Raw genomic sequence first — 24,720 nt, 5'->3', positions numbered from 1 at the left:
AAAACCTTATTCAGCCAGGCTGAATTAAGATTTTCTAATAGAAAACCTTATTCAGCCAGGCTGAATTAAGATTTTCTAATAGAAAACCTTATTCAGCCAGGCTGAATTAAGATTTTCTAATAGAAAACCTTATTCAGCCAGGCTGAATTAAGATTTTCTAATAGAAAACCTTATTCAGCCAGGCTGAATTAAGATTTTCTAATAGAAAACCTTATTCAGCCAGGCTGAATTAAGATTTTCTAATAGAAAACCTTATTCAGCCAGGCTGAATTAAGATTTTCTAATAGAAAACCTTATTCAGCCAGGCTGAATTAAGATTTTCTAATAGAAAACCTTATTCAGCCAGGCTGAATTAAGATTTTCCTTTAGAAGATCTTAATAGGTTCTGATGTAGTAGTATTTAGTTCACTCCGTTGCTATGTGGTTTATACCTCTTTTGTTCTGTATCCCTAAGTTGGTGCATTTGTTTTATATGCTGTCGATGAACTAAGTAGGACTTTCTCAAGTTATGGTCTCCTTTTTCAACTATCGTTTGCAGTCATGAAATGTTGATGGCATACAACAACGAACATAAATGTATTCAAATACTTAAGACTAATATTAAATAAAGAATGTTCGGTACTCACCACTACATGATGTTATAACAAATAACAATGCAACTATGAATAAATTACTATGTTTGAAGAGACTCCTCGAGGTCCTCCCCAGACAGTGTGTAGATTTTTGTCTATGGAATGTTGTTGTTGGTGGTGATGGAGAAGGAGATGGAGATACAGTTGCTGTTGTTGCTGATGATGTTGATAATCTCTGTAGAGATGTTATTGCTGGTGGCAATATCCTGGCAGTTGTTGATTTTCTTTTGGCATTGCTGCAGGCATCGCAGGACAACATGATATTATTTTGGTTGCTGTTGTTATTGTTAGTGGTGGTGGATTTGATGTTGCTGTGATGGGTGCAGGTGCAGTTATTCAAGCATTGTATGCTTTCACAGCACTCAATAAGATATTTTTGAGGGGACAACATTGTGGGGTGTTTTAGTTCCCGTGTGTTAGTGACTTGTGTTAAGAAAATTACCAATCAGTTTTCAGTTTAGGCTTTTAAGATTAATTGCTAAAAAAAATCTTGTCACTTTTGAATTTCCTTAAATTTCTTTTTATTTTTTTGGTGGTTTTGCTGATTAACTTACTATTTTACACTTATTATAGGATTTAGGAGTTTATTTTTATGCACACACTTTAGCTAATTCAGCTCGTTCAATCATACTCGTTTAGCCTAATCTCAGCCGGCTGCATCTGCAATGAAAAAAGAGAAAAAGAAGATGCTCAAGATAAATTGAAAAATCGCAAATTGATATTTTATGACAGCAACAGCATAAACACCCGTCTGCTATATTCAGACTCTGTGTCTATGCATTGCTCTCATCAAAGAAGAGGGGATATGGCGGGCAAATGAAAACAGTGAAGTGGTGGAAAAGATAAAGCAAAGGGATACGTTTTTTTGTTTTATAAATATTGTTGGACTACCAACACTTCAAATGATTCCTTCAACTTCACACTTCTTGCTTTAGGTTATTTTAGTTTATTGTTGTAAATGGGTGCTTACATGATGATGTTGGAAAGGAGGCGAAAAGCCAATTATGAGGAAACTGTGTTTGTTTCCGACTATCATAAAATTTTGCACAAATTACTCCTTTGTTCCAACGACGAACGCTAGTGATTTTGAAAAAAAAAATCAGTCCAGATATAACACCAATATATATATATATATTACTTCCGATATGCCCTTTTAAAGCTGTTGAAGCCAAATTTTTGGCCCGATAAATGCTTTTTGTACCTTACACCACCACTGTGGTACAGGGTATTACAAGTTTGTGCATTTGCTTGCAACGTTAAGAAGGAGAAGAGCTAGACCAGCTAGACTTAAAATCACTTTCTGATTCGATTTAGCCATGTCCGTCTGCCCGTCCGTCCGTCTGAGAGTCAGTATATTCTTGTAATCAAAGTGCGGGTCATATTTGTTGTCCAATCATCACGAAACTTTGCACATGTCACTTTTTTGGCCAAATGACGAACTCTATTGAATTTGGAAAATCGCGATATGGCCTATTAAAAATTACATAAAAATGGATATTCTACATTACGTACCATTATGCGTGCAAAATTGTGTCTCCACCTAAGTGCCGGTATCTGTTAGACGCAAAATCCGGCCACTGACAAAGGAAATGCTCCAACGTCTCATCATCTTCCCCGCATGCCCTACACATGCTATCACTTGCCGCACCGATTTTACATAAGTCAGCTCATAGTTCTATGTGTCCCGTTATGATACCAATAGCTATACTGACCTACTTCTTGCTTCCTTGCAGTAAGAGCCTTGTCTTCTCACAAACTGGATCCACCCATAGGATTTTCGCCGTCCTGTCGACCGTTTCGCTGTACCACAATGTTGCATGCGCATTCGTCGCCCACTCCCTTAACTCGGACTGCGTCGACCCGAAAGGCTTCGAGTTAACCAAGTTTATTGACGGCAGTCCTCTGGCCTTCACCGCCAAATCGTCTGCCCTTTCATTTCCCCTTACTTCGTTATGGCCCGGCACCCAAACGATGCGGATTTTCCCATCCTCAGAGAAGGCGCTAATCTCCTTCTTACACTGCAAGACTCTTCGTGACCTTACCTTCCTGGTTGTTTTTTCCCTTATGGCAATTTTACTGTCGGTAAAGATGTTCACACTCGACGTACTCGTATTATGGTCAGGCAGTCTAAAACAGATCTCAGTTCCTGGGTTCTCAATGTAAACCCCCAGGCTCACTCTGTCCTCTAGCTTTGATCTATCCGTGTAACATGATCTTCCAGATGGCAATACTAGGGTTCCGTCAATCGAAGACTGTGTCGATGGCAGCACTACGTCGCACTCGACTTAAAGGTTCATCTCAGGTATCCGATCGGAAACCTCTTCCCTTCCTTCCAGGTTTCCTATCGTCGCCTCGATTATATCGCGATGGTATGAGCTGCTCCCATCCTCAATCCTCGCACTTAATCTGTATGTCAATGGGTCGGATATCTAGAATAGTCTCCAGTGCCCTAGTAGGCGTGGTCCTCATCGCTCTGCCTATGCCAAGACAACATGTTCTCTGAACTTGTTGTGTGGTCCTTATGTTGCATTTTTTTTTCATGGCAGTCCATCACACTACTGAAGCATAAGTAAGTATTGGTCTTATCACGCTCCAGTAGAGCCAGTGGACTATCCTAGGATTCAGGTCCTATTTCGAGCCTACGGCCCGTCTACATAGTTCCCAACATCTGTGAGCCTTTTCCGTATACTTCTGAATGTGACACTTCCACTTCAGTTTCCTGTCCAAGATCACACCTAAGTATTTGACCTTGTCAGACATCGAAATCGTCTTATTGAGGAAACGTGGTGCGTTAAATTCGCCCACCTTCGTCTTCCTCGTGAACAGGCATATTTCAGTCTTCTATGGGTTAACATTGAGACCTTTGGGCCTAGCTCAGTCATATGCCATATGCAAGACCCTTTCGGCCCTTATGCATAGCTCGTTCGGATCCTTACCCCCGATAAGTATTATAACATCGTCTGCGTAGCAGACGGGTTCAAATCCCTCCTCAGTCAGCATCCATAATAGGTCATTTATGGTGGCGATAATATGCCCCCCTGTGGCGTGCCCTGTACCACTTTCTCCCTTATATTTATGCCATTGGACACACAATTTATCCACCTGTTCCTTAGCATATGGTTTATCCAGTCTCTAAGGACCGGGTCTACCCGGTACTGGTCTAAGGATTGGATCAGTGTGTCGCTCCGCACATTGTTAAAAGCCCTCTCGATGTCAATGCATACAGCCAGTGTGTACGTTTTGGCATCGGAGGATTCTTCTTTTTTATGCACAACCTCGTGCAGGGCCATCTCCACCGACCTTCCCTTGACATAGGCATGCTGTTTGTATTTGAACAGTTCGCTGGATGTCATACTCTTTATCATGGTGTCCACAATACATTCCATGGTTTTGAGTAGAAAGGACGTAAGGCTTGTGGGTCTGTAGGCTTTGGTGTCGCATAACTTGTCTTGGCGGGCTTGGGTATAAGCATTACCCTTGTCTCTTGCCAGGCTTTCGGAGTATATGAAAGTCCTAGACACGCTGTGAAAATTTTGGCCAGACGAGGCGCCAGATAGTCTGCCTCTTTCTGTAGTAACGCCGGAAATATTCCATCATGTAAGGCTGACTTAAATGGTTTGAAGCTTCTCAAGGATTCCTTCACCATAAATTCCGTTATTATAAACCTTCGATCAACGTCATTATTCCAAGATTCCGGTGTCTCCGTGAGTCCCGTCGTATCCTGTGGAAAATAGGTTTTCATCAAAAGCCTCAATATGTCCTCCATTGTCTCTGCTCTCACTCCCATATCGTCTACTAAGGTTTCAGTTTGGACATGGGTTTTTGAGAGAAACTTTTTTATCCTGGCGGCGTCATTAACGCTATCGACCTGTTCGCAGAAAAGCTTCGAGGAGGCACGTTTTGCCGCTCTGTTCATCTTATTGTATTCCTTGAGCCGTGTGTAATACACATTCCAATAAACTTCCGCTATTTTACGACGTGCTCTGTTAAAAAGTCTGCGGACCTCATCCAGGGGTTTTTCTTGGGCTGATTTCCTTTCCCGAAGAGGACAACTATCTTCGAAGGACCTCACTAGGGCAGTCATAATCCTGTTGATATTCTCGTCAATCTCTTCTAAGCTTGGACAATCTAAATTGTCTTGCCCAAGTTTTCTTCTGAGTAGCCTTCCGAATTTTGTCCAGTTGGTCTTCAACTTATTCCGGAATCTTATCGGATTCGGCGCTGGCCGTGCTATTTAAACTTAATGTAGCGAGAGTCAGAGAAAGAGTGTTTCATGGAGACCCTTCAATCCTGAACCTCATCGATCAGATTTTTGAAACATATGGTCACATCTAATACCTCCTCCCTTATCCTATTAACAAAGGTAGCGGTGGTACCAGTGTTAAGTGTTATTAGGTCGTTGGTATTCAAGAAGTCTGCCAGGGCTTGGCCCCGCTTATTAGTGTTGGTGCTACCCCACGAAATGTGGTGAGAGTTCGCCTATTAGCACCTCGTTTCCTGTCTGTTTTGCTTTCCTCACCAGCCGTTGCAGCTCCGACGTTGCTGGCGGTGTCGGAGAGTCGAAAGACAGATAAAATGATGCCAGATATGCTCCACCGTCTCCCTGTCTCACCACTGTTGCATCCGACGTTGACAACACTGGGGAAAATATATAATTCAAATTTCTATGACAAAGGAGGTTTATCGTGATTACCTCAATCATTGGTCCTCCAGTAAATGGGCATCTTGGGAGTAGGTGATGATCTCATAGTCTGCTCCCTGTTCTATACTAACCAAATATGGTCCCAATCGGTCTATAACCTGATATAGCTCCCATATAAACCGATCTCGCGATTTGACTTCTTGAGTCCTTACAAACCGCAATTTTTGTCCGGATTGGGATTTTTAGCGGAATCCATGGTGGTGAATTCCCAAGATTCGGCCTTCCGAACTTAGTACTCTTTTACTTGTTTAATGGTAAATACCAGAAACGATATATTGAAGCTTTACTAAACAAAAGTGTATCCAAGCCAAAGCAGGTCCCAGGGGCTCAAAATTTAATGTCTGGGTGATAAGTTAATACGAAACTCGGGATATCGAACTATGAGCTTCTTACGAAAAATTAAGAATATTCCGACCAACTAATGTACCATGTAACATTTCTCGAAGCCAAATCCTTATTGAAACCAGGCCATACTAACATTTGGTGCATTGAATACCCCATAACCCCATGTGTGCACTGCAGTGCAGTGTGTGGGACATGTTTCCCCATTTCGAGACAACATCATTCATAATGCATCTGCTTTGATAGAAATTGGAAACACCAGCACCAGAATCCCTATACCCACCAGCAGTAGCTAAAGAAAAATTTCAACTGCATTGAAGACGACTTCCTATTGCATTTGTAGTGGTGGCACGCGTTAAAATTATTTTGCCTTAAGGCCAATTGCGGCTGTCTTTGGCAAATGGCTGCGATAAAGATGCTTAAGAGGAGGATGTTCCACAGCAAAGTATGTTTTAAGCGCAATTTTCCGTTACATAAAACATCCAAACAGGCCGTAACTGCATGCAAAGACACATGGGCGGCTGTTTTCCCGACTGACTGACTGCCTGGCTAGGCCATAAGCCAAAGGACGTTGAATGCAAATGTATCGGCAAATGTATCATTCATGAGACAAGGCGAAAAACTATGCTTACTTCACATCGATGTTTTGAGTAAACAATGATATTTTTCACACTTTACGCTATGAATAAGCAGTGGGTGTACTACATTTTTTGAAGCGGATGATACGCAGGGAAAATTTTGATTCGAAAGATATGTCTTTCTAGACATAACTTTTTGCCGCTTGTAGATTAAATATTCGACCTAGCTCATACTTTTAGAACCACCTGGACGGACAAAGAAGAATGCTGCAAGGGTAGGTTGTAGGGGGAAGAGAATGGACTAAGGACATGTCAGATAAAGGCTGAATGAATGACAAACACGAGGGCTGCTACATAAATTTCTGGCCTAATCACGAAAATGCAAAATTTTATCATCAAAAACGGGTTTCTTGTTTTTCAAAGTATTATCAAGCATGATTTATGCAATTGTCAAAGCACCTTTTTCAACTCTGTTTGAAAAACCTCTAAAACATTGTTATTGAACGCTTCAACAGCATTTTCTGGAGACGAAAATCATTGATGTGCGGGAATATGATCCATCAATTCGACGTTTTGCAAATGAAAATTTGCCCATAAACATTCCAAGGAACAAGGACAAACTTCTCACATATCAATGAGTGCTGTCCGCTGCAAATTTAAGCTCAATCTCCTTCTTAGAGCCAAGTGTGAACGGCGTACCGCATAGCGACGCCTCTTTGGGGAAGAGTTTTTATATGGCATAGTACCTCACAAATGTCGCCAGCATTAGGAGGGGATATCCACCGCTGAAATTTTTTTCTGTCCGCCAATGAGGCTGAACGTCTCGTTTCGAATCCTGGCAGGAACATCAGAAATAAGTTTCAGCGATAGTTATCTCCTCCTCATGCTGGCGACATTTGTGAAGTACTTTGCCATGTAAAAACTTCTCCCCAAAAAGGTGTCGCTCTGCGGTTCACCGTTCGGACTCGGCTATAAAAGGAAGCCCCTTATCATTGAGCTTAAGCTTGAATCGGACAGCACTCATTGATTTGTGAGAAGTATGCCCCAGTCCCCTAATGAAATGTTCATGGGCAAATTTGCATTTGTAATGTCGCTAAGCACAGCTTGGTAATGGTAGTTGTCGAAAAGGGAGGAGACCAGGGCTGCATACCTAAGAAAAATTGTATTCGAAGAGTGGTTGGACTGTCATCTGTATACTTCGATGTCCTTGCGGAGTTGCCATAGCTTTCTCCAGTAATCTTTCTCGACCAATGCCAAGCACTTGGAGGCACTTGGCATGCTGGGATACCGAGCATTCCCTCAGATCCTGAAGTTGTACTTGGGAGACTAAGGGAAGGTAATCCCAATCTTTCAACGACCGCCTGAAAGATTGGATTGATGACGACCAGAGACATGCAGTATTTTTGCTAAACTCCGGCTGACCTCAAAAACTGAAGGCCTATAGAAGCGGTTGGCTTGAGCGTTTAGAAAATGACTCAGCAATTGTTGCTGAACACTTGTCTGAGGACTTATCGACCACATCTCAAACATCTGGCGGGCTGCAGGAGACTGAAAATCCCCTACCACGTTCGGAAAAGGAGGGAAAGGCGTCGAAACGGGACCCGAAAAGCCCAGTGTGGGTGGGTCATCAGGTAGGATTGGCTGCAGGTGTGCGATAGCAGCAGCTAGTGAAGCATCTTAGGAGAAATCGTCCACAACGTAAGTGTCAAGTGTCCTGAGGAAAAGTGGTTTCACTGCTTCCTCAACTGCCCCTGGATGCGTAAGGAAACTTATGTTGTGAGAACGAATTCCTGACGGACTCAAAAGAAAAGGCTAAAGCAACAGTGATGGAAATTCAGAATGTTGACTATGGTCCGCTTTCTGCAGATAAATCTCCATCATTGTAAAACCACTTTGGCGGCATTGAAGGTACGCTGATGGCAGCAGGATTTGACATTGTGCTTATCAAGTTACCATGGGTGTGTGGATGAATAGTTCGTGAACTAAGATTTCTGGGATTTAAGTTACTCAAGGGTACAGGGAAAAAGAATACGCAGAGCCTGTATTCCTGCAAAGAGTATTCTAAAAGTTTTTCATCTTCTGTTGCTATGCATTTACGATTCAGTAGCAGTAAGCCTACATTACATTAGTAAGCAATCCCATGGCAGCCGGTTGCACGTACCGGATAGACCCGATGGAGTTCTCCATCGGCAAGGGCTGCCGTCTCAGTGTACAACACACTACAACAACAACAACAACATTACATTAGTAAGACTTATTACTGGCTTCCCTATATATGACACACGATTCAGAGAAGCCGCCTTCAAGCCACATAACAGATATCAGGAAGTTCAGATATCAACGAAAGGGGTGAGCTACTTATCGAACATATATCACGTTGCAATTTGGCGTTTTGTGATAAAGGGAATAAACCGACCTTTATTACTAGGAACAAGCAGGAGCTACTAGATGTTTCCTTTGTATCGAAGGATATAAGCGGAAGGATATTCAACTGACAAGTGTTTGATGACCACAGCTTCTCTGATCATCGTTAAATTAGTTTCAGCTTTGGAGAAATACTGCACAAGTGGTCCTGCGGATAAACCGAAGAAAGGCAGATTGGGATACATTTTGGCACATTCCGCACGACTTCCCTACCAGACCTGACAAAGAAGTGGAAACTGCGGAGGATATAGACATAATGGTCAAGCTGATCACGAAGGCCCTGAATGACTCTCTTATGTCCACATGTCCTAGTGCCAAGCCAATGGCCAACCGCCATGGTGGACCCCAGAACTGGTTTGTCTAAGGAAGGGTTGCACAACACTCTTTAACAGAGCGAAAGATACAGGGGACCCCACGATTGGGATGTCTATAGGACTGAGCTAAGAAAATACAAGGGCGAGCTAAGCTAAGGCTGAGAACAAATCCTGGGTAGAATTCTGCAGCTTCGTGGAGGATACATCTGAAGAATATAGCCTAAGGAAGATCCTACCCCCGAGACTTATAACGGTGGGATATATTCAGAAGTTGGAGAATGCGTCGACTGTGTCTAGTGAGGAGAAAGCAGAACTACTCGTTGATACACATTTCGCTGAAAACACTCCAACGGACAACGTAGCGCCAGAAGAGGTTGTCTCTGGTACACATTTGTCGGAGAAATTGTGTCTGAGTCGAAAATGTTTTGAGCAATAAGAAATTGCGACTCCTTTAAGTAGCTAGGCCCTGATGATGTATCACCAGTTGAATAACAAGCTGTGTCCGATAGACTGGCTCCATGGCTTAGGCAGATATGCTCTGCTTGAATTAGCCTGTCGTATATACCTATCGGATGGAGGGACACAAAGATAATTTTCTACTCAAAAACAGGCAACTTTACCACACGAAGGCGAAAGATTTTCGTCCTATTATTTTGTCTAGAGAGGTTGATAGAAACATATCTTGGGGCAATAATCCCTGGAGATCGCTTTTCTCGGCAACAGCATGCATATAGTAAGGACTAGTTCATTGAAACAGCCCTTCACGACCTAGTCGCCTACATAGAAGGTTCTCTTGCTATCAAGGAATACACTTTTGGAGATATGTTTCAGGTATCCCTACGGACTGCAGGGAAGTGGGTTACCAAAAGTAGTTTAAGCGTGAAGCTGTGCAAGACACTAGTTGTGCTTTTCAGCAGGAGATAAATATATGTTACCCAGAGTGGCACTTATCTCCTTGGGAGGAAAGAATGTTCGATTTACTGACAGCGCAAAATACGTGGGTATTTCATTGGACAGGAAATTGAAGTTTAAATCCCCAATTTTGCTGAGGGCAAGAAAGGCAACTCTAGCTCTATTCACCTGCAAGAGAGCCTTTGGCAAAATTTGGGAGATTAAACCATGTGTCATGTCCTGGGTATATACCGCAGTTGTCAGTCCTAAAATTCAATATGGTGTTGTGATTTGGTGGACGGCGTTACAAAAGTTCACCTATTGTTAAATATTCAGACGGATCCAAACGATGGTTTATTTCTGCATCAAAGAGGACATCACCATCTGATGTACTGATATTAGGTCCGATTACAGTTTTAAGTTCAACGATTAGTGGCCACCTTTTTTACGCAGGGTCCGAAAGTCATGCCGCATAACGACAGCACTTGGTAGAGAAGTTTTGACAATACAACAACTAATACCTCTAGAACTTGGTAGAGAAGTTTTGACAATACAACAACTAATACCTCTAGAAAATGTGGCATGACAAATTGCTGCGAACACAGCTGTGAAGCTAAGGGATCTTTCTTTTTGATCAAGCAGCGGCAACAGACACTGTGTTATCCTTTATACAATGCCCAATGTTTCAGGCAGTATGGATTACACAATGCCTTAGTTGCTTTTTGTTTGTTGTTGAAGCCACATTTTCATGTGGAGGTGGCGATCCTCGGCAATCTCCTATAGGTGAGCAAGTTCGTTCCGGTCCAAAAGACCGCGGGAACAGGCTGGCCATTGGTTATTTAAAGGCGCCAATAACTCGCCTTGTCATATCGAACATTATTGGCACTCAGTATTTGTGCAAGAGCCGGTGCCGCCCGACCTCTAACTGAGACCCTCCGCTCAATTCCGCTGATTGTCCGTGACTACCGATGCAGCTATTCCGTATGGAGCATTCCACTATCTGCAACATGTGGACGCGCTCGGTAGCTCACAACTAAGCTTCTCGTAACAGCAAGGAACACCACACAGATCGGAGCTCAAAGGTCCAGTCCAGCCTGTGTGGTATTCATAGTTTTCCCGTACCGACCTCCGTCGTTAGGTCTCACTGTTTGATCGGAAAACATGCTGACAGACTGAAATTTGCTTTTAAGGACTTTGCAGAAGCTGTAAGTACGTCGAGGAAGAAGAGACTATGGAACACCGTCTGTTTTCTTCCACTTCAGGTTCTCATTTCTTTTAGAATTTGTCTGATTGAACGGATAGGGGAGCATTTGCGAGTTGTTGGGCTTTTAAAAACGATCTGGATGTTTCAACGGTAGGTACAAGAAGGCATCTTCCTTCTCCTGTTTCTGTGGTATCACAATGAACGAAAGTTTCTAAGTGAGTCTGATGGTACACGGCTACTTAAATCTAACCTAAACTGGGGTCGTAGAAGACTAATCGAGAGATCGGCTTATATGGGAGCTGTAGCAAGTTATAGACCTATGTGCACTATACCCACCACGGATGTCGAAAGTCATAACAGAATGCTAGGTGCGGAATTTCAGACAAATCGGATAGCCATTGAGGCTTTTAGGAGCTACTAATCAAATTTTCCATAGACATTCCACTAAGGGACAAAGGATACTTCTCCCAGTCCACTATAGAACAGAGGATACTTCTGCAGTCCCATAAGTGATTAAGTTCAATGGTAAGGGGCCTTCTTTTTATTGCGTACGAGCGGCGTGCTGTGCAACACCACTTGGTAGAGAGGTTTTAATATAGTAGGATACCTCATAAATGAAGGCAGTGTTAGGAAGGGGAAACCCACCTTTTAGGGCTCAAGATCTCAAATGAGGAGATACGTTTATATAGGAGCTTTATCCGAATCAGGTTGTTATACTATTGTGACCGTACTCTGTTTGCTTGTTGGAAGTCGTAACAGAATACAAAATTTCAGCCAAATCGGATAACAATTTCTGAGAAGCTCAGGAAATAAGATCGGTAGATCGGTTTATATGAAAGCTTCGGACGGACGGACAGATATGAGTAGATCGACCTAGAACCTAACGTTGTAATGGCCAGTCAAGACTCCTATTTGCAGTGTTCTGTTATGTTGAAAGCCACCGTAGCGCATGTCCGCCTATGACATTGAACGCCTGGGTTCGAATCCTGGCGTGACCATCAGAACAAAAAATTATTTCCGGGCTGGTTTTCCCCTCCTAATGCTGGCAACATTTGTGCGGTACTATGCCATATAGAAACTTCTCTCCAAAGAGATATCGTACTGCGGCACACCGTCAAGACTCCTAACTGCAGTGCCAAGTCATGTCAAGAGTATGTTAATTGATTCCTTAGGACGATCTGCACTAAGCACGGATTCATTCATAGCCAGCTTGAAAGTCCCTTCGCTTCCCGACACCACTTGATAACCTGGGACTCAGCAGAGCCTGGCAGCCTTTCCCATGGTTCGATGAAGCTCTTTGTATCCTTTAATCAGTTTCAACCTCGCATTGGCGGACGCCAGAGCCTTCACATTACTGTCCACGAATATCGTAACAATCAAGTCAAACCGCCGCTACCCCATCGAAATGGTCTCAATGAAGACTCCTGCTCCGGTGTTCCCATCCAATTTAAACTCATACCTAATACAGAATGTCCCCGGAAGGGAGGGGTACTACCAGCAACGACCTTTACCTTTTCCTTCTCTAAAGACCTCCGAATCATATTGACAACCAGAAGCGTCAAAAGAGGGTTTAAGACCCTCTTAACGGAGTTCTTCGGGTCATACTATTTCTAGTCTAGTTATTAGAACTTCGGCAGTGATACCGCTTCTACCCCTTCGAAATGGTCTCAATGAAGACTCCTGCTCTGGTGTTTCCATCCAATTTAAACTCATCCGTATATACAGAAGGTACAGGCAGGGGTGGGGTACTACCAGCAACGATCTTCGCCTTTTTCTTCTCGGAAGACCTCCGAATCATACTGACAACCAGAAGCGTCAAAATAGGGGATAAGCCCCTCTTAACGGAGTTCTTCGGGTCATAATCTTTCCAGTCTAGTTATTAGAACTTTGGCAGTGATACTGCCGATACGCCATCGAAATGGTCTCAATGAAGCCTCCTGCTCCGGTGTTCCCATCCAATTTGAACTCATCCCTTATACAGAAGGTCCCGGGAAGGGCGGGGTACTACCAGCAATGACTTTAAGCTTTTCCTTTTCGAAGACCTCCGATTCATAATGACAACCAGAAGCGTCAAAATAGAGTATAAGTCCTTCTTAACGGAGTTCTTCGGGTGATAATCTTTCCAGTCTAGTTATTAGAACTTCGCCAGTGATACCGCCGCTACCCCATCGAAATGATCTCAATGAAGACTCCTGCTTCGGTGTTCCTATCCAATTTAAACTCATCCGTATATATAGAAGGTACCGGCAAGGCCGGGGTACTACTAGCAACGATCTTGCCCTTTTCCTTCACGAAATACCTCCGAATCATATTGACAACCAGAAGCGTCAAAAGAGGGTTTAAGACCCTCTTAACGAAGTTCTTCGGGTCATACTCTTTCTAGTCTAGTTATTAGAACTTTGGCCGTGATACCGCCGATACGCCATCAAAATGGTCTCAATGAAGACTCCTGCTTCGGGGTTACTAAAACCCCCCTTTTCCTAAGCAAAGGGTACTAAAACTGCACTTTCCCTAAGGAAAGCGCACTAGAACTACCCTTGTCCTAAGGAAAGTGTACTAAAACTACCCTTTCCCTTAGGAAAGGGTACTAAAACTACCATTGCCCTAAGGAAAGTGTACTAAAACTACACTTTCCCTTAGGAAAGGGTACTAAAAGTACATTTTCGCTAAGGAAAGGACACTAAAACTACCCTTTCCCTAAGGAAAGGGTACTTATACTACTCTTTCCCTAAACAAAGGGTATTAAAACTACCCTTCCCCTAAGGAAAGTGTACTAAAAATACCCTTTCCCTTAGGAAAGGGTACTAAAACAATCGTTTCCCTAAGCAATGGGTACTAAAACTACCTTTTTCCTAAGAAAAGGGTACTCAAACTACCCTTGCCCTAAGGAAAGGGTACTAAAATTACCCTTTCCCTTAGAAAAGGGTACTAAAACTACATTTTCGCTAAGGAAAGGGCACTAAAACTATCCTTTCCCTAAGGAAAGGGCACTAAAACTAATCTTTCCCTAAACAAAGGGTATTAAAACTACCCTTGCCCTAAGTTAAGTGTACTAAAACTACCCTTTCCCTTAGGAAAGGGTACTAAAACAATCGTTTCCCTAAGCAATGGGTACTAAAACTACCTTTTTTCTAAGGAAAGGGTACTCAAACTACCATTGCCCTAAGGAAAGGGTACTAAAATTACGCTTTCCCTTAGAAAAGGGTACTAAAACTACCTTTTCGCACTAAAACTAGCCTATATACAAAAGGTACCGGCAAGGGCAGGGTACTACCAGCAACGACTTTAACCTTTTCCTTCTCGAAAAACCTCTGAATCTTATTAACAACCAGAAGTTTCAACAGAGGGGATAAGTCCCTCTTATCGGAGTTCTTTTGGTCATAATCTTTCCAGTCTAGTTATTAGACATGCGCCATTGATACAATGATAACCCGGCCTTTCTTTCACTTCCTCCATCAAATCACAGTTTATCTATCAATTTCTTTTGTTTGATTTTGGTCCACAACGTTTACTTCTGAGAAATTCTAATTGCCCTAGGAGTAAGACAATAAATGTTAAAGTCAGGACAAAGGTTCTTTAAAAAACAACAACGAAATCAGTGTACTCCTTGGTGAAGGGTGCAAAAACTACGCTAAACCCTAAAGCTTCTTTTCTTCTTCAATTTAAAATCACAAAAGTTTTCACAGAATACTTCTCTCTTGCCACCGCGATTCCTCCGCTTGACTTATGTGGCGTACTATTCAAACTTGCGCTCGCTAAGGGTGTTGGCAAAACAATTTATTAAAGGAATTTTTTCTAGTAGACGCTTGGCATTCATTTCAGGCACTACTACAACACGCAAATTAATTAGTTTCAATCCGTTGTTGTCATAATTAATAATTTCCTGCCTCAAATAATAATGCTGACTCTGATGCCTGCCACTGCTGCTGCTGCTATTGGTGTTGCGTCTACCAAGCTACAGCTACAGCTACTGCTACTACTCGTACTGCTGGTGCTGTTGTTGATGATGATAATGATGCCTCGCGAATGGTGATGAGTGCAAGTGCCTCAAGTAGGATGGAGGCAAAAATGTTTTGCTCCCATCGAAGCCACATTGAAGCGAACAACAGCCGTTGCCGCAATGGCAATATCTCTTTGCGCCACAAATGTTTGGTTGTAGGGATTATGCTAATTTTAATGGTTTCCCATAAATTTTCCTCATAACTATATAAAAATGAAATGTAAATTTAATGTGTTTAACAACCAGAGGCGTGGGCATAGATGGGTGCTGAGAGGGGACTGGTTTTATTAAAAAATAATACTTAAAACCTTAGGATTCAAGTTTATCTATACAAACTAATAATCAATTTTTTTAAAATTTTTGTTTTTTTGAAAATCAAACTTCGACAAATATTTCTATAAAATTAAATGTTCCGAAAATGGTAAAAAAAAAATTAGAGAAAAATTTTAAAGAAAATAATTTTTACAAAAACAATATTTCTACCAAAAAGGAATTGCGAAAAAAAATCTAAAATCTCACTCAAAATTTTCAGAACAAATTTTGTTTGAAGAATTTTAAGCTTTGGAAAATTGCTCATTCGAGACCACAGTGGCTCAGAGGCTACCATGTTCGTGTACGATGTTCAAACACTGGGGTCAAAACTTGGCGAAAACATCAGAACAAGAAAGCGTCGGTTTTGCTCTCATCAATTGTTATACCCTATACCATAGGATGGGGGACATACTAATATCTTTTATTTTTACTTCCAACAATTGTGCTAAGTATGTTCCAAATCAATTCAAATCCTGATATAGCTCCCACATTAACCGATATCGGGTCTTGACTTCTTGAGCCGCCAGAGGGCGCAATTATTGTCCAATTTGGCTGAAATGTTGCACGAAGTGTTTTGGTTTGACTATCAGCAGCTGTGCCAAGTATAGTTCAAACAGGTGCATAACCTGATATAGCTCCCTTATAAACCGATTTCGGATTTTGATTTTTTGATCCGCTAGAGGGCGCAATTAAAAACCGATTTGACTGAAATTTTGCATGAAGTGTTTTGCCTTGACCATCAATAACTGTGCCATGACCATCAATAACTGGGCCCAAATCGGTTCAATACCTGATATAGCTCTCATATAAACCGATCTCGGATTTTCAATTCTTGAGCCGCTAGAGGGCGCAATTATTAATACTAATGTAGTGCATATTTAATCAATAACTTCGAAATTCACAATATTTACTGAACGATTGGCGGTAAATCTTTCGAAATTTACTAAAACGAAGTAAAGCACCAAGATAAAGGCTTGGCCTTGTATCATCTCCGCTTCTGCAGGAATTTTATTCCATATGAAATAAAGCACCAGGTTTTAAAATTAAATAAATCCCCATAAAACGAATCTCAATTTTTGTTTCGTGTATAAAAGTTTAGGGAATCATTTTAATTTCTGTTTGGGGTTTTATTTCATGACGCCCTCGAAATATTGATCTGTGACCTATAAAGTATACAGGCTTACACATTTGAAGTCGATATAGTCATGTCTGTCCGTCCGTCCGTGAAATTGAAATAAAGATATCCAGTTGAAAGTTTCCACAGATACTTCTTATTGATGTACGTCATTGTGGATTGAAAATGGGCAAGTGGCAGTTCAGATTAGTGTTAAGCTCCCATAATAATCAATCTCCCGATTTGAGCTGAAATTTTGTACATTATGTCGTGTTATGACTTGCAAAACTCGTGCTAAGTATGGTTCAAATCGGTCTATAATCTGATACAGCTCCCATATAAACCAATTTCCCGATATTATCCGACTTGGCTGAAATTTTGTGTTCTGTCTCGTTTTCTAATAAAATTGTCAAGTACGATCCATATCGGTCCATAACCTGTTACAGGTCCCATATGAACCGATCTCTCGATTTAAGATCTTAAGTCCCTGTATGCCGCAATTATTATCCGATTGGGCTGAAATTTAGTGCGAGGGGTTCTGTTGGATCTTCCAACAACTGTGCCAAATATTATCCATATCGAACTACAACCTGATACAGCTACCAAATAAACCGATTTCATAATTTGAGATCTTGAGCTCTGGAAGTAGAAATTGTTGTCCGATTGGGCTGACATTTTTGACGAAGAGTTCTGTCGCAACTTCCAACAATCCTGGCAATCATAACTTCAATATTTGGCTGATTGGCAGAAATTTTTTACGTAAAGTACTTATGTGCCCTTCAACTAAATAAGTTTTTGTAAACTTTTTTTTTGTAGACTCCCTGATGATGAGCTCCCAAGATTCGACCCGGCCGAATTGTTGTCCTAACTTGAGCTAGAATTTTTCTAAGACAGATCTGTTTTGTGTATATTTCGACTATGCAGCATTAATGTAAGGAAAAGAATACAATGCCGTACAGCATTATGCATTCATTAAGAAACATAGACACATCTATCACAAGATTGTTGTTCGATTCAAATCTTAGTCCAATTACAAGTCACCTGCTTTATATAGCCAAGTCCAAACGGCAACATTTCTTTTCAAGAGAAGTTTTTACATGGCCTTATAACTCACAAACGTCGCTAACATTAGGAGCCGATAAACACCGATGAAAATTTGTGTGATGTGCTCGCCAGGATTCGAAATCAGGCTTTCATAAGCGCATAAGCTAACCCCTGTGCCCCGATGGTCTCTATCATACATCATTATAGGTCTGGCAATACCCGAAGTAGGATCTATACAGAAAGTATGGGCAATACTCGAAACATAGAAAGTAAGTAGGGGGTGTTCTCTTCCTGATCCTGTTTAACTTTTACATCTCCAAGTTTCCATCGTCCCCTACTGACGCACAGTGGGTTAGAATAAAAAAAAAAAATTGTAAAAATATGCCATTTGGCGAGCAAGGTTGTATGGGCGTCTCTTGGCAGAGCTCTTAAGTTGGTCAACTCGGCATTTCGAAAAATTTGTGGTCAGATTTTAAAAATTCTTTTTTTATCTGGATAGTGCTCAATAAATAAAAGTAGGGCTTGAGTTATACAATACAATATCTTTAATGATTTCGAGGATATTCGAATTTAAATCTTAATTTTTTGAAATTTTTCCGAGATTGGCTACATATTTTGCGATTTACGACGTCATTTGTGGTTAGATTTTCATTTTGATGCATTATTTGGATGGGTGACAAAATTTACAATGCTTTTGCTACGGTATGCGTCAACATTCGGTAGTTCTCAAAACGCAAAGCCTGGTTCCCCATTCAGTCGTATGTTCTTCATAATTCTCCTGAATACATGCAAAGTTCTTTTTTGAAACAAGCACTATTTGAAGCCTCCTCAGCCAATTTACTAAAAAATGCCGATTTTGAAATCACCTTTGCCCGAAATGGGTATTTTGGGGATTTCTGAAAAAAAAAAAATCCAGCAAAAATTATTTTTAGTTCTTTAAAGAAAGGAAGAAAGAAGGAGGTCAGTACAGCTTTTGGTGTCATAATGGGACACATATGACTCCGATCTCATTTATGACCGGCTTTCGCGGCTAAAACCATCGCGACATGAACCATCTTAGGGCCGTTTAAGGATTTTTTAAAGTAGCGCGGAGTTCCTAACTTAAATTTTCTTTTTCGCGGTTACTTTTTAGTGTTTAGAGCACACAAAGAGCAGATTACTGGCTTAGGTGTATGTCCATAGTGCTATGGGACGAATTAATATCCGCATCCTCTTTTCAAACTATCCTAACCAAAGTATGGCCTAAATCGGATTATTACATGATGTAGCTCTCACATAACCTTTCTCACAATTTGATATCTTTAACCATTGTACCTCAGCCGAAAAACCTTTGGGCGAAATAGGTTTCGACTCCGATGATGCATCACCACTTGAATTATAAGCTTTGTCTGATAGACTGGTTCCCTATCTTAGGGAGATATTCTCTGCTTTTATCAGAATGTCATATATAACTGTGGGATGGAGCGACATGAAGGTCATTTTCATTCCGAAAGCACGAAACCCCTACCACACGAAGGCGAAAGATTTTCGTTCAATTAGTATGTCATTCTTTATGCTAAAGACTCTTCAGAGGTTGACAGAAACATATCTAAGGGCAAAGATCCCCGGAGATCGTTTGTCGCGGCAGCAGCATGCATATAGTAATCCAACATTTTGGAAAGGGCAAGAAAGGCAACGCTTGCCCCATACACCTGCAAGAGAGCCATTGGCAAGAGGGTTTAGACCTCATGTCATGCATTGGTTATATACTGCAGTTGTCAGACCTATTATGCTATATGGTGTTGTGGTCTGGTGGACGGCGCTTCAAACGTTCACCTACCGCTCAACCAGATCCAAAGAATTGGCTGTTTGTGCACCACAGCTGCACTAAGGACGACACCATTTGATGCACTGAATTTAATGTTACACCTAATGCCTCTAAACATTGTGGCTAGACAAATTGCAGCGAGTACTGCCCTGAGGTTAAGGGAGCTTTCCCTTTGGTCATGTGGCGGCTACGGACACTTGATTCTATTGTATATCCAATGTTCCAGGCAGTGTGGATTGCACCCTATCTGAGTCGCTTTTTGACAAAAAGTACTGTACCCCTATTATTGAAAGAACCGATTGGATCCCTGGTAACAGAAGTTACTTAGACTTCTATACGGATGGTTTCAAACTAATCGACCAGGTGGGTAAAAGGTTACCCGACTACTGCAGAGTGTATCAAGAGGAGATCCTTGCATTTAAGGAAGTGGTGGAATGGCTAAGACATAATGTCATTACGACGATTGGCATAAATATCTTTTCAGACAGCCAGGCAGCCCTTAAATTCCTGGTGAACGTATTTCATAACACAAAAACTGCCCTCGACTGTCGCAGATCTCACAACGAGATGGCTGAACAGTTCAAAATTCAACTGTTCCGGGTGCCGGGCTACGGAGATATCCCAGGGAATTGTAAAGCCGACGAGCTTGCGAGATTAGGAACAACCCTACACCATCCAGGGATAATGGAATCTGTGGATATGCCTCTAGCGACAGGGCCAAAGGATAACGAATGATAGATGGTCACAAAAAGGAGGCTGTGAGCATTTCAAAACTATGAGGTCTATTCTAGACTTACTATCATAGACCGTCATGACAGGTCACTGTCTAATTGGAAAACATGCCGACAGTCTGAAGGTTGCCACAACGACTTTAGCAGAAGCTGTGAGAACTTCGAAGAAGAAGAAACTATAGAACAACTTCTGTGAGTAACCGGGCAAAAATTTGAAGCTTCCAGTGATTAGGTTAGGTTTCCAACTTCCAACAATCGTGACAAATTAAGTCTGAATTTAGTCTGATGGCAGACTTACACTAGTACCAATTATAGACCGAATCGGTCTATAACTATTGAGTTGCCAAAAAAGTAATTGCGGATTTTTCATATAGTCGGCGTTGAAAAATTTTTTCACAGCTTGTGACTCTGTAATTGCATTCTTTCTTCTGTCAGTTATCAGCTGTTACTTTTAACTTGCTTTAGAAAAAAAGTGTAAAAAAAGTATATTTAATTAAAGTTCATTCTAAGTTTTATTAAAAATGCATTTACTTTCTTTTAAAAAATTCGCAATTACTTTTTGGGCAACCCAATAGATATGCAAAATATCACTGAGTGTAGCCCGATTCAAGATTAAGACCAGTGATAAAGGGCCTTAATTTTATATCTGAGGCATAACTGCGTGCCGCAGTGCGACACCTCTTTGGAGAGTTGTTTTTTAAATGGCATATTACCTCACAAATTTCGCCATCGCTGAATTTTTTTTCTGATAGCATATGAACCCAAGCGTTCATCGTCCCATTCACACCTCCCATATAAACCTATTTCATGATTTGACGTCTTGAGCCCCTGGAAGCCGATTTGAATGAAATTTTAAACGTAGTATTATATTATGACTTCCATTATACGTGATCGCGCGATCTAGGCGGCCAATTTGGCGGTCCCAAACGTGAAATAAAATGTTCACCGAACTCGCCTCTAAATAAGTCCATTGTTACTCGTGCTGTATGGTATGTGGCACCGTCTTGTTGAAACCACACGTCGTGCAAGTCCAGCTTTTGCATTTTGGGCAAAAAAAAAGTTGGATATTATCTCACGGTTGCGGTCACCATTCACATTTACGTTACGATTCGCATGATCTTTGAAGAAGTACGGTCCAATGATGCCACCAGCCCATAAACCGCACCAAAGTGTGGCTTTAACTGCATGCATTGGTAGCTCTTGCAATGCCTCTGGCTGATCTTCACTCCAAAATCGGAAAATTCTGCTAATTTACGTACCAATTGAGCCAAAAACGAGCTTCGCCGCTGAACACTATTTTAACACGTTGAACTTTTTTAACAGACCACGCATTTGTTCGTTTGTAAGACGATTTATGGTTATATGATAGACCAAACTGAAGATGATTGAAAGTGAAGCAAAACACCAAACGTGCGTAAGCTCTTTAAACCGGTGTTGCCAAAAAGATAATAGCTAAACAATCACCCTTTGTATATAACGGATCGTCACAAAATTCCAAGACGATTTAACGGTGCCTGTCTGTTCATGTGTTGTAATCATGCTACAGTTTTTAAAAATTGAGACATTTACCTGAAATTTTGCACAGACTCGTATTTATTCCACACGTGGGACAAGTTCTTGAATGGAACAAATCGGACTATATTTGGATACAGATACCATATAGACCGATCTGGCGATTTAGGTTCTTAAGCCCATAAAAGCCGCAATTATTACCATATTTCGCTGAAATGTAAAAAAGTGAGTTGCTCTAAGCCTACCGACATCCGACTTAAATATGGTTCAGATAGGACTGTATTTAGATATAGCCGCCATATGGGCCGGTTTTCCGATTTAGGGTCTTAAGCCCTTAAAAGGCGGAATTATTACCATATTTCGCTGAAATGTAAAAAAGTGAGTTGCTCTAAGCCTACCGACATCCGACTTAAATATGGTTCCGATAGGACTGTATTTAGGTATAGCCGCCATATGGACCGGTTTGCCGATTTTGGGTCTTAAGCCCATAAAAGCCGGAATTACTGCCCGATTTCGCTGAAACTTGAAATGGTGAGTTGTTTTAAGCCTCACGACATCCTACCTAAATATTGTTCAGACCGGACTATATTAAGATATAGCTGCCATATAGACCGATCTGCCGATTTAGGATCTTAAGCCCTTAAAAGCCGAAATTACTGCCCAATTTCGCTGAAACTTGAAATGGTGAGTTGTTTTAAGCCTCACGATAACCTACCTAAATATTGTTCAGACCGGACTATATTTAGGTATAGCCGCCGCCATATGGACCGGTCTGCCGATTTAGGGTCCTAAGCCCATAAAAGCCGGAATTACTGCCCGATTTCGCTGAAACTTAAAAAGGTGAGTTGTTTTAAGCCTTACGACATCCTACCTAAATATTGTTCAGACCGGACTATATTTAGATATAGCTGCCATATAGACCGATATGCCGGTTAAGGGTCTTAGGCCCATAAAAGCCAGAGTTATTACCCGATTTTGCTGAAATTTTAAACAACGAGTTGATTTACGTCTTCCGACATCCGACTTAAATATGGTTCAGATCGGACGGTATTTAGATATAGCTGCCATATAGACCGATCTGTTGATTAGGGGTCTTAAGCCCATAAAAGCCGGAATTATTACCCGATTTTGCTGAAATTTCAAACAACGAGTTGCTTTACGTCTTCCGACATCCGACTTTAATAAAGTTCAGATCGGACGATATTTAGATATAGCTGTCATATAGACCGATCTGGCGATTAAGGGTCTTAAGCCCATAAAAGCCGGAATTATTACCCGATTTTGCTGAAATTTTAAACAACGAGTTGCTTTATCCGACTTGCAACATCCGAGTTTAATATAGTTCAGATCGGGCGATATTAAGATATAGCTGCCATATAGACCGATCTGCCAATTAAAAGGTCTTAAGCCCATAAAAGCCGCATTTATTACCCGATTTCGATGGAATTTGGCACATTTACCTGTATTAAGCCTCCCGTCAGCTGACCAGCACATGATCCAGTTCAGACTATATTTAGATAAACCTGCCATATAGACCGATCATCCAATTTAGGGTCTTAATCGCATGACGGATTTGATCTTTACTTGTATAAGAGCTCTCGGGACCTTAATCAAATATGATCCAGGCCAGTCCCAATTTGCATATCACAATGGATATGGTAGTGGAGTTGTTATAAAAGAGGATGGTTATATTTATCCATGGTGGTGGGTATTTAAAGTTTGGCACGGCCGAACTTCACACATTTTTACTTATTTCAAATGACACAATAGCTCACAAAGGTTGCTAGCATTAGGACGCTGTTCTAGGCAGAATAGATGAACCCATCTGTACGGCGTCATGGGCGAACATGCACCACGGCGATCACCGTGACAATAAAGTGAGTTGTCAATATAACAAATATCGTTTAGCTGTCGTTACTACTTTAACAGATAAAACAGTGTAAACTTGATAGCACTTTGTGTCAGTTACGCTGTATATATTGTTAATGGCTTTATTTCAATGTAAAGGAGACTGTACATCTTTTCGAGATGTCTTAGAAGAGACTTAAAAATTCGTTCCTATTTGTTTGTTATATTTTTGTTTTCCCTTTGATAAATGTAACTACTACGCCCCTGATCAGAAAAAAAAATTAATTAATACACAATTTTGTTTTCACTTACCCGCTGGTTTTTCCTTCCCGTTCGCAGTGGAGTGGTAGAAAAAGTCGTTTCTAAAAGGACACGATATTTCACTCGGTGTTTCGTTTTTTTTTTTGAATTTTTCTTTTCGAACAAAATAAAAATCACCTGCACTAATTATTTTCTTTATTAGTTATGATTCTCATTTGAACATTATTTATATGCTTCAAATGTTTGCTTCAATTAAACAAATTTTTTTCTTCTCAATTTCTTCTTTTGCATCACAAATGCACTCACTCACAAATTTATTTATTTTAGGTTTTGGTACTCACAACTTTTTTTCATATGCATTTTTAGTTGGTGTGTGGGATTTTGTTTGTTTTTTCTTACTTTTTATTAAGCAATAAAATATATTTTACAATTTTTTCAACTTTGTTTGGTTGGTATTTTGCTTTTTTTTGTGATGTTTATATGGATTTTTATTTATTCGATTTGGGGGAGAGAGTGAGTAACGATATATGTTTGATTAGATGAAAAACTATGTTTGTTTTTATGGTCAAATGAATTTTTGAAAAAAAAGGAAAAACAAATCCACAATGAAATCAAAGTCTGGTCTGCAGTGCAGTGCACAAAACGTTTTAAATCATTTTATTCCGCTTGTCATAATAACCGAAATGTAGTTGCTGCAAACGAAACAAACGAAAACAGCAATCGATGGCATTCGTCCTTGCTAAGCAATGGCTAACATTCGCCCTCACATACACACATGCACTCCACACGCTCACTCACTAGATAGCTTTTGATGTTGCAATTTTCATTTGGGTTTTTTGTGTGGTATCAACCTTTTTTGTCTTTTTTTTTGAAACCCGCCAGTTGTTGTTTCAATGTTTTCGGTTATGTTGTTGGTGTGACGTTAACAATTTCACAAACTCTGTACATCATACGCTTGCCTAAATCTGTGTGTATGTTGGGCAGATAATTTTCGTTTTTTGTTA

General features: G+C 40.9%; 1 protein-coding gene across 1 annotated transcript in view; it reads right to left on the bottom strand.

The window, feature by feature from the left end:
• LOC106091348 (uncharacterized) overlaps positions 1-24,516 on the bottom strand; it is a 368,801-nt gene extending 344,285 nt beyond the window's left edge. The window contains exons 1-2 of the mRNA XM_059363513.1: positions 23,768-24,516; positions 627-1,292 (exon numbers count right to left, since the gene is read on the bottom strand). Of these exons, the coding sequence (XP_059219496.1) occupies positions 627-1,023 (397 nt within the window). The 5' untranslated portion in view covers positions 1,024-1,292; positions 23,768-24,516. The remainder of the gene's footprint in view (positions 1-626; positions 1,293-23,767) is intronic.
• Positions 24,517-24,720: the final 204 nt, after the last annotated feature.

Source organism: Stomoxys calcitrans, chromosome 2 (assembly GCF_963082655.1).
Source record: "Stomoxys calcitrans chromosome 2, idStoCalc2.1, whole genome shotgun sequence".
Classification (NCBI taxonomy): Eukaryota; Metazoa; Arthropoda; class Insecta; order Diptera; family Muscidae; genus Stomoxys; species Stomoxys calcitrans.
Note: the sequence above shows the minus strand (reverse complement) of the source record. Positions and strands in the feature narration are given on the sequence as shown.